Source organism: Haematobia irritans, chromosome 3 (genome assembly GCF_050003625.1).
Source record: "Haematobia irritans isolate KBUSLIRL chromosome 3, ASM5000362v1, whole genome shotgun sequence".
Taxonomy (NCBI): domain Eukaryota; kingdom Metazoa; phylum Arthropoda; class Insecta; order Diptera; family Muscidae; genus Haematobia; species Haematobia irritans.
In genome coordinates, this window is record NC_134399.1 from 142,831,262 (window position 1) to 142,842,618 (window position 11,357).

The 11,357-nt window shown below is 35.3% G+C and overlaps 3 protein-coding genes across 3 annotated transcripts; 1 reads left to right on the top strand and 2 right to left on the bottom strand.

Annotated features, from left to right (window-relative positions):
- Positions 1–1,427: 1,427 nt before the first annotated feature.
- Positions 1,428–2,822, bottom strand: ATPsyngamma (ATP synthase, gamma subunit). The gene is made up of 2 exons (XM_075298790.1): positions 2,682–2,822; positions 1,428–2,584 (listed from the first exon to the last, which is right to left on the bottom strand). The coding sequence occupies exon 2, from the start codon at positions 2,561–2,563 to the stop codon at positions 1,667–1,669; it is 897 nt and encodes a 298-aa protein (XP_075154905.1). The 5' UTR covers positions 2,564–2,584; positions 2,682–2,822; the 3' UTR covers positions 1,428–1,666.
- Positions 2,823–6,405: 3,583 nt separating this feature from the next.
- Nnp-1 (Ribosomal RNA processing protein 1 homolog Nnp-1) lies at positions 6,406–8,955 on the top strand. Its single transcript, XM_075298688.1, has one exon. It carries the CDS (start codon positions 6,475–6,477, stop codon positions 8,791–8,793), a length of 2,319 nt encoding a protein of 772 aa, XP_075154803.1. The 5' UTR covers positions 6,406–6,474; the 3' UTR covers positions 8,794–8,955.
- Rnmt (RNA guanine-7 methyltransferase) lies at positions 8,951–11,357 on the bottom strand. Its single transcript, XM_075298689.1, has 3 exons — positions 10,225–11,357; positions 10,015–10,167; positions 8,951–9,176 (listed from the first exon to the last, which is right to left on the bottom strand). The coding sequence occupies exons 1-3, from the start codon at positions 11,231–11,233 to the stop codon at positions 9,097–9,099; spliced, it is 1,242 nt and encodes a 413-aa protein (XP_075154804.1). The 5' UTR covers positions 11,234–11,357; the 3' UTR covers positions 8,951–9,096.

Genomic DNA, 11,357 nt, shown 5'->3' on the forward strand with positions numbered 1-11,357 from the left:
TGTCCATAGTACGGTTTAAAAGTTCGTTTGCTAACGTAGCGCTAACGGAGCTTCCTGAAAATGGGGGTTTAAATACATAATAATATTGCTATTAAAACTTTTCTCAAGTATTTTAATAATTTTTTGTCACGTGAATTTTAAGATTTTGAAGTAACTTCAATTTAGAAGACATCTGTAACTACACAAGTATTTTTTTGACAGTCTTTAGCACAATTTTGTATTTAGGCTACATGAAATTAGGCCCAGATGAGAATTTATGTTTGCTTAAAGATGGGTATTAAGTTCGAGTTTAGCCGCTAAAAATCGCAATTTTTAACGATTACCTTTCTTTAATAGTCAAATTTTAAGAGTATAAACTATATGAAAAGTTACATTGGGTAATTCCTCAGTTATAACAACATTTTCATCAAAGATGTTTAATTTTATACTTTTTTTATTGATTTATTTTTGGTTTTAGCGGCTAAACTCGAACTTAGGATCCACCTTAACCTGAAGTTTCCTTTGCTGAAAAAACGAACATTGCTTTTTTGGAAATCACGCCAAAAACTACTGAACGACATTACAATTTGGCAAAAATCGCAATTTTAAAAGGAAATATATACACTGAAAGGCATTTGTTAATGGACTCAGCAGAAAAATATGTTACAAAATTTTGAGATAAGTCCCGACTTCTGCGATCCTATCCGTTTGTCAATTGTAAAGTCTCAAGTGAATCGAAGAACAAAACCAACAATTAATTTTTTAAACGAAAACTGAAATTTGTAAATGTTGGAGCAAGATAGTTCATTTGAATATCACGATACATAATAGGTAAGTAAACACAAAAAAAAACTCTGAAATTAAAAAATTTCCGATGTATTCTTTCTATTTACATGCGAAGAGTATATAACCAAATTTTAATGACGACATCCATCAATTGTGACAAAAAAATACACAATTGCCTGGATCAAAAAGTTTATTGCAGTTATCAATGGTTTATGTAATATGTAGTTGTATGTTTTATTTTACTCGATTCGAATAGAAAACAAAAGTAATTTCCATTAGATATTAAAACTTAACACATTTAGATTTTTTTCCCAAACCGATGTCGCAAATTTGATTAAAGGTGGGTATTAAGTTCGAGTTTTTTCACTAAAGTGAAAACTAAATCAGTAAGAAAAGGCATAAAATTATACATATTTGTTGCACATTTTATTATAACTTGATGGGGAATAGCCCAGAGCAAGTTTTCACAAAGTTTGTATTCCTTAAAAAGTATTATTAAAGAAAAGTAATCGTGAAAAAATGGCAATTTTAGCGGCTAAACTCGAACTTAATACTCACCTTAAGACGGTAAAGAGCAATTGAAAAAGGTAATAGCTTTTGAACATACAGATTTGAGTCTACTTTTTATTATTCCCTGCCATTGCAAAATTCAAAATGCTCAATTTTCAGTTGTTTTTTTTAATTTGTATTACATTTCATGTTATTTTTTATTTAACTTTACACAGTAATAGCTCAGTGTTTTTTATTAAATATCTCTTCTATCGTTAACCAAAACTCGAATGCAACTACAAACTAAGCGGTTGCTCTTATGTTATTTCGAATTTTTAATTCGGTTGAAATTTTGTTTTGGATCTTTCTTTCGATTTGTATATTATTATGCCTAAGGCTGGCTATAGAATGCTTAATCCAGGGCAGCAGCACCAGAGATGATTTCAATCAACTCACGAGTGATTACAGCCTGTCTGGTACGGTTGAATGTCAATGTTAGTTTTTCAATCATCTCACCGGCGTTCTTGGAAGCGTTGTCCATAGCAGTCATACGAGAAGATTGCTCGGAGCAGGCACCTTCCTTCATGGTGTAGAAAATGAGGGAAGCCAACGAGTATTCCAAATAGCTTTGGATAACATCAGCGTCCAACGAGTCGTATACAGCCAACTTATCGGACTTTTCGACTGTGGGAGTGCTAAAGATGGGCAATGTGGAACATTGGTAGGATACGACCGATTTGAAACGGTTGAAGACGATGCTACCCTCAGTGAAGTCATAACCACACTTCATCACTTCATGAGCAATGCGAGAAGCATCAATAAAGGTAGGGGGCAAGCGGCCAATTTCATTGGCAACAAACAAAATATCCTTGCCATAGAGACGGGCCAAAATCGAACGAGACTTGTCACCCACACAGATGATTTTGGTGTTGGAGCTATCCTTGCCCATTTCGTTACGAATGAAACGAGCAACACCGGTGTGTACGGCGCCGCACAAACCACGATCAGAGGTCATGGCAATGAACAACTTCTTCTGTTCTGCCTTCTCATCGGCTTGGATTTCGGTCTTCTCGAAGAATTGTTGAGCACCCAAACCATAGGGACGGGCAGCCTTCAGGTCACGTTCAGCACGCGAATATTTGGCAGCTGACACCATCTTCATGGATTGCGTAATCTTCTGAATGTTCTTAACGGACTTCAAGCGGATGGAAATGGCTTTTAAGGTAGCCATACCACGCTGCTGTTGAGCCTGCAAAGTGGCCTCTACGGCCAACGGTACCAAAAGAGCTGAAGCACGTTGGGCGAACATTTTGTTGATCCGTGTAGTTGGCTAAAAAAAAGTAACGAAACAAAAACTTGAGATTGCAAATCTTTCCAAAAACAAAAAATATTTTTGATTATGCAAAACACCGATTGGAAAAATTTACCAGAAATTTTCACGACACGACTGACACACTGACAGAGGCTACCTCTTATGTAAGGAGAGTACAAAGTATTGCCAGAGTCGATTATTGTTGTAATTAGACATTTGCCAATTGCTTACTGTCATATGTCAAACCGGCCACAACGAGAAAAATAAATTATAGAGGGGCTAGTTATTTTTTTACAAATACTATTTTCTGGGTAAAACTAACTGCAAAATGCAAAAAGTGTTCAAGCTAAACACACATTTGAGATTAATATTTTTTTTAAATAAAGGGTGATTCTTTTGAGGTTAGGATTTTCATGCATTAGTATTTGACAGATCACGTGGGATTTCAGACATGGTGTCAAAGAGAAAGATGCTCAGTATGCTTTGACATTTCATCATGAATAGACTTACTAACGAGCAACGCTTGCAAATCATTGAATTTTATTACCAAAATCAGTGTTCGGTTCGAAATGTGTTTATCGACAAATTTTGTTCAGCGATGAGGCTCATTTCTGGTTGAATGGCTACGTAAATAAGCAAAATTGCCGCATTTGGAGTGAAGAGCAACCAGAAGCCGTTCAAGAACTGCCCATGCATCCCGAAAAATGCACTGTTTGGTGTGGTTTGTACGCTGGTGGAATCATTGGACCGTATTTTTTCAAAGATGCTGTTGGACGCAACGTTACGGTGAATGGCGATCGCTATCGTTCGATGCTAACAAACTTTTTGTTGCCAAAAATGGAAGAACTGAACTTGGTTGACATGTGGTTTCAACAAGATGGCGCTACATGCCACACAGCTCGCGATTCTATGGCCATTTTGAGGGAAAACTTCGGAGAACTATTCATCTCAAGAAATGGACCGGTAAGTTGGCCACCAAGGTCATGCGATTTGACGCCTTTAGACTATTTTTTGTGGGGCTACGTCAAGTCTAAAGTCTACAGAAATAAGCCAGCAACTATTCCAGCTTTGGAAGACAACATTTCCGAAGAAATTCGGGCTATTCCGGCCGAAATGCTCGAAAAAGTTGCCCAAAATTGGACTTTCCGAATGGACCACCTAAGACGCAGCCGCGGTCAACATTTAAATTAAATTATCTTCAAAAAGTAAATGTCATGGACCAATCTAACGTTTCAAATAAAGAACCGATGAGATTTTGCAAATTTTATGCGTTTTTTTTTAAAAAAAAGTTATCAAGCTCTTAACAAATCACCCTTTATATTCAATCAAAAACTGGTTGCTGGCAATACCGATAATTTAGTATCATAAGATATAATTCTGCTCTCTTTAATTGAGAGAGCAAATATCAAGCATAGATAATTAATGTACCATTTCTACGATACTTTTTTTCGCCGTTCAGATGTTTATCCTGTTCAGATGTTTATCCCACACCCAGAGAAATGGTTGGTTGCAATTCGATAATTACAATGAGGAAATGATGTCAGTAACTTATTTTTTGTTACAAGAACAATGTTTTCATTATTTTCCCCATTATACATTCAACACGACCATAAAAAAGTTCACAGGATTAAAACGAAATTCCCAAAACCATTCAATTGGTTATACCCTGCCAGCATTTCAAAGTTCCATTTCAACCTCATCGTTACCACAGACTCGTAAATGTCACTTCAACCATCATGAAAAGGTACATCAAAAAGTACATGCAATTAATTTGCCATCCCTACTGTTAAAAAAGCCATTTTTTTTGTGAAACGCCAAGCGCAACCAGCTTGTTATATTTTAATTAAATAAAAACGAAAATAAAGTTCTGAAAACATAGATTATACGCTTCAAATTGTAAAAGGTATATTGGTGAACAATTTGGTGATTTTCCAAATGGAATAAAGTGATTGTTTTTCAGATATTTTACAGACACGCTGCCTCCATGGAATAAAAACACTGGTTGATAGACGCAGCAACATGTAACTCGCTACTTGTAACTCAACATCATCATTAATGCCAAAAATTATGTTAAATGTAATGTGATAGTGGTATAAATGTTATATTTTTAAGAATTTGTAAATGTTTAATCAAATTAATAAATATCTAAACAAACGTGTTTTACTCGACCACAATGATTCTTTTACAACTATCTTAAAATGCACTTTTTCTGATTGTTTGGAGGGTCCCTTATTGGCGTCGTTCTAAATTGATCTATAAAGGCACCTAATAATTGCACTCATGCGAAACATTTTTGTAGTAACTTGGCGTGGTACAACTTCTCAATAGGGACGGCGCTTTTCCGACGAGTTTTTGATGTCGTATATGATTGTTTTCGACGTAGTGGGGATTCTCAAAAGAGTCCCCAAATTCAAAAAATGTTGGCAGGGTAATAACCAATGCCGATAAATTTGGTTTTATGCTGCATAAAATTGTTGAGCTAACCACCAGCATAGTGAGACCTACATCATGGGAATCAACAAATGGTTGGTACAACCAAAAGTTGAGTATACTAATAGAATCTTAGTTCAATTATAGGACGGGCATAAGGTAGTTGTTGCAACAAATAAATATTTATATCAACATCGACATGGTAAATGGTATGACGCTACAAAATTTGCAAAACGGGGAACAGCATTTACTTGATAAAAGTCCGCAATACATTGAATAAAGTTTATCCCATAGAAAAGAAGTTGCCTTCAGGTAAGTATCGCACCGATTTTTAAAAAAGGAATATTACAAAAGTTTCCATAAAAATTGCAGGCTTCATACACCAACAAACACAAATACTTTTTACGGCAAGCGAGCTTTTTTTATTGTATTAAGAATACGGGAAGAGTCTAAGTCGATCTGTATTTATATCAAGGCATATTAATTTAATATGACTTGTATTTATATCTAGAGGCTTAAGGAAGAAATGTCTGGCAAGTATATATTGAATTAGGTTCTGTAGTTTGACCACATAATTGCAACCTAATAACCATCTGTCATTGGTATACAAACATTACCTATAAAAAATTGTAAATTGTAATGTAAATTGATGTCACATATATGTAGATCAAAAGCCTTTGTTGTTAGCACCTTTTGTATTTATTTTCGTAGTTTATTATGATTGTAAATCTTGTAATAAATTAATAAAATCTCAATATAATCGGCCCTTTCATTTGATATTGAAATTTGGTTAGGATAATAGTAAAGAAAATCGAAGGCGGTTGCACCAACAAACAAAACAATTAATATGAAATTGCGACAACCAATGCAAAGTTGATCCAACATACTACCATGTAGTTACAATTGCCAAATGTTAGTTGTGCTGACAGATATCATTGATAGTTGATGGAACCACCTGCTTTCGGTTGGCAAATAATTCGGTTGACGCAACGAATTTGTTTTCTGGGTGCATAAAAAAATATATGAAGGCGATTATACTGTTATCAAAATCCCGGGACCGGATTCATCCAGGCTGGCAGCCCTACAAGCAACATCAATTGATGATGTGTTGAAAATTTCCCTATTCCAACACAATAATCGTGAAATAAAATTATTATCACTGCGGAATCCAACATAGCGCTGTCCTTTCGTTCTCGAACAGACCCCATGGTACAGCTTTCGCATTCCAAATTTAAATTAATTTTTATTGTAATTTTAATAATACATTTTCGCTGCGAAATTCAAACAGCCCCGCCCTTTGCACTGTTAAGGTATTTCGTTTTCGAACAAACCTCATATAACGTCAACAACCGTTATCGACCATAAGACTGAATCGATATGTTGTTCTCGATTAACAATTCCATTCAATTTCGATTTGAGGCACAACACGTGTTAAAAAAACAAATCGCTAAACGAATTTCTGAAAGTGAAAAAGTATAATGGTGGTTATGGCCCCGGTAAAAAAACCTAAACGTGATGCTAATGTTAATAAAAAAGAGTTACTGGAATTGGACAATGAAGAACCCAATGAACAAAATATCGATGGCGAGGAAGAGGAAATTTCAGAAGAAATTAGAATTATTGCTCAAGAAGTGAAGATTGTTAAGTCCCTAGCATGCAATGATTTAGTAAAGAGAAATAAACAAATGAAAAAACTTCGCAAATGGTTGCAATTGCGTGCCCAATCGTCTTTTCCATTCAAACAAGAAGACTTTTTAAGAATTTGGAAAGGTCTCTACTACAATATGTGGTACTCGGACAAACCTTTGGTGCAAGAGGAATTGGCTGAACAACTGGCGAAATTATTGGAATGCTTTGAAGGCAACTTGGAACAGAGCGTAAACTTCTTTGGTGCATTTCTGGAGACTATGTGCATTCAATGGTTTGGCATAGATCAGTGGCGCATCGATAAATTTCTTATGTTGACAAGAAGAATGTTGCGTTATATGTTTAAAATATTAAAAGCCAATGAATGGAGCCCAGAAGCAGTAGAAGTATTCAATACACACGCAACGGAATCTGTGTTAAGTGAAGATATTACAGCTAAGGGTTTAACCATGCATTATCTGGATATATTCTTTGAGGAATTAGCCAAAGTTTCGGAAGGTAAAATATCTTCCGAACAGGTGGCCTTGTTTGTGAAGCCATTTGTGACATTTACAACATCTCAAAAGGATTTCCAGTTAATTTCTCACTGTCGCAGTAGGGTGTTCTACCACTTATTGTATCAAAGCGACTTAGGTAGAGAGTATTCCGAAAAATACAATGCATGGAAAGATATGGGTTTCCCTACAAAAAACATTAACGATTTGGAAAAGTGTGAAGAATCTGAGAACGATGACGATTCTGGAGAGCAAGAGGATCACAATGGAGATGAATGTTCTGATGGCAATGTAACAACAGATTTAGATCCACGTGCTGGTAATGTGGATGTATTTATGCCAGTATTACCACTAGACGCTCAGCCTATTGTAAAGGACTTGGAAGATTTCTTATACAAAACAGAATGCCCTACTAAACGTCGCAAGATGTTGCGAAAGCTCCTAGATGTGTTTAAAACTTATCAAAATGGCGAATTCCCCTTGGGCATTAAAACTATGCCTCGTTTTGAGGATAAATCAGAAAAGCCATTGATAAAAGATAAAATCAGACAATTGGAAAATTTGGAAAATGAATTGTATGGTGTTGATAGGAAACTTAAGCAACTAACAAAACGAAAGAGAAGGAAACTCTTGAAGTCTTTAAACTATGACGACATCGATGAGAGTAATTATGAGCAAACAATCCAAAAAGCTTTGCCAAAAGATTATTTAATGGAACGGAGAAAAAAATCCCAAAAGGCTTTTATGGCCGCTTGGTTGGAGGAAGAATTGGATGAGTCGGATCTGCGACAGAATATGGCCCAAGAACTTGAAAATGGCACTGGCAAGGAGAATAATGCTGCTAAAGACGATAAAGTAAAAAAACCAAAAAAACAAAAAATCGAACGACAGTCTTCTAAGGAAGAAAAGGATGAGCCACAAAAGAAGTTAAAGAAGTTGGATACATCTTTGAAGGAGACCCCAATCGGCGAGTCGAAAACAAATAAAAAATTAAAAAAATCGAATGAATTTGAAGCAGAAGCGACTGCCAAAAATACAAAACAAAGTGAAGATTTGAAGGCGATTGACAAACATACCACAATATTGGAAAGTCAAAAATCGAAAGAACCAAAAATACCAGATCCTAAAGACCAGTTAACACCAAAGTCAAAGCCTAAGGAACCGAAAATTTTGAAAATTTCAGATCCTGATGAACAGATGACACCCAAAAATAGCAAAAAGTCGCCGAAATCATTAACGTCAACACCTTTGAATGAATGGGACGAGCCTTTAGCTGATGGTGAGATTGAATATTTCTTGCCTTCACGCAAATTGCAAGTAAAAAAGGCAAACACTGATTTGGTTCTTAATCCACTAGCTAAAAACAAACTCCATAACAATCAATCCACACCCGTGAACGTGAAGAAGATGTCATTCTCCACCACCAATACACCTAGCACCCCGGGTAGCTCTAAACGCGTTAAAATCGCATTAAAGCACAATACTTCGCAAAATCCCGCTGAATATATCCAGCAGATAAAAAGTTCACCGAATATACCCTACGATGCTAAAAAGAAGCCGGGCAAGGGTCTTTTAAAACCTAATGCTATGCCAAGTCCTATCAATCCATTCTATAAGAAAAAAATTGGTTTAAAGTTATTAAATGATACAATTTGATATTATTGCAAGAAATTATCATTTCTTAAGTAATAAGTTTAATTTTAGCTAAAAAAATTGAAAGAATTAATTGTAGAAATTTAATTAGAGTTGTCGGCAATTATGTAGAGCAACCCATTTGAATTATAAATAATGTTAAAATAAAGACACAAAAAAATAGTATTTTCAAAACTTTTCTAAATTTATTAACAAAAACATCTGGTTGTTGGTTCGTCTTCGATGTAAGGCTTATTAAATTTTTCTTTTATATAAAAAAAGACAAAAGCTGCTAACTATAAAACATAAACCTTAAGATAAATAAAGTCAGTCAAACTCGAACACTGGTTTTCCTTGAGCATCCCAAGTATTTCTACACTTTCGGAAAGCACAAACGAGATACAGAGCTGCAAAAAGGCAAAGAATAAAATGGCATTAGTTTATTATGTTCGGAGCAGTATATATTGTTTTTTTACTTCTTTCCACTTTATATTGGAACTAATAGTCATTTCCTAATCTCTATTCGCAATACTCAAATTGTGATAGTCTTCCATGCACCTTTGTTTCAGAAACATTCCTAATTCGCTTATTCAGATTATGGAATGCAATTCCATCCAATTATTACAACTTTTCATTAAGTTTGAACTGTTTTACAATAAAACGATTCAAAACTTTAATGGTGGAAATTAACTTTACATTTGTCTCATCACTAATAATAGCACCAAATGCGGTGTTTTTTGTGTTTAGGGAAAGCATAAGCTATTTAAAATATTGTATTCACATTAGTTTGTAATTATTTTTTTAACCAATTTGTTACTAGTGTCTTAATTTTGATGTAATTTTTTTTTAACCTGTTAATATATGGTCTAAGAGGACCATATGTTTGAATTTGAATTGCACCTCAGACTTAAAATATATTTTATATTATATTTTTCTACGAAATACAACGCCGTGCTGTCGGCCTTGAACTCGTGACAGTTGTATATCAGGCAAAGAGACATGACACACTTGGGACATGAACTTAGGGATTATCAATCACATCAGTTTCTCCAAGCTGATACAACTACAACAAATTCTCAATGAAAGTCGTACTGATCAATTTATACACTTTGTTGTTATCAGAATCTGTGCCTAGAGAGCTCTTATTTAACATGCTTAAAGCTTACTGCATAGAAATAAATTTGTGAAAGAATATGTATTCCTCGGAAATTAAATGAGAAAGAAAGAAATAAAAATGGTACGTACTTGTCGCCTCCCATTCACTCTTTGATAATGATCCATATGATCGTCCCGTACTGCCCTTAACAGCACGTTTGATATGCTCATATTGCTCATCGTCCCCAACTCGGTTTGCGTATACAGTCTCCAAACCGTTCATACGCTGCAAAAGATTACGGCCTAATAAAGAGTACAATGTTTAGAATTTTTGCATACATTAATAATTATAAAGTTCACCTTTTTCCATATTTTCTCTATAATAGTCTGCAAAAGTTGATTTTCGCTCCAATTTTAAACCATATTTGCGACAGAGTTTCTCAAATGTGGGAAAATGCACTAAGAATTCAGGACAGTCTACAACACCTTCTAAACTAAATTGATACTTTGCTCCAAAAAATGGAGGAGGATTTGTGTCGGAAAAAAATTCTATATTGTACACATCATTGCCAAAGCTTCGACCATCATCCGCAAGTCTTAAACGTTTCATTATTTCATATGCATCGGGAATAGTTGCTATAAAAAAGCCCCCTGGCTGTAAACATTCTGCTGCATTACGAACCATACAATCTGCTTGTGTTAGCGACTCAAACGAATAGTGAAATGCAAATTGACAAGAAACTATATTGAGTTTTAGTGAAGGATCTTTAAATCGCTCTCGCAAACGAACAAGTGTTGAGTCGCATGCGAAAAATTCGGCAGTAAATTTGTGTGCAAATTTAGTTCTTTCAGCTCTTCTGCGAATGTCTTCATATCGTTTTCTGCATTGCTCCACAGAAACTTCAGCTATATCGGTGCAAATTATATGTGTTATAAGGGCCTTCTCCCACTTGAGAAGATCACCGCCCTTGCCACAGCCAATGTCCAAAACACGCATGGGGTCACCCATCCGCTGTGAGCTTTTCACTAGATCTACATATTCTTTTATTAGTTGGGATTTGATCCAGTTATTGAAGTTACGCATGTGGAAAATCCTGGATTTGACTCTCTCCCTCCTTCCCGACTCCTTCAATTCATTGTAATGTGATGCTACAACCCGCATATTACTATCAGCGTTAGTAGTTTCCGATTCTATATCCTCATCTTCTTTCCAAGCGAATTCATCATCTTCGTTCGTTGTATATGCCGCCGCGTCTTGTTGCGGCACCTTTTGGTGTTCTACCGATTCATGCATATCTGGTCCGCCATCATCGCTACTGCTGCTGTCTTCTAGACGGGAAGTTTGAAATTCATGCTCCACTTCACTCATTTTACATGCAATTATTTAAATAAATTAAATTGAAATAAACATTGAATAAAACTTTCGCTTCTATAAAATTTATGTCGATAGAAAACTTCGAAGCCGATATCTGAGTATACGTCGTTGACAGAAT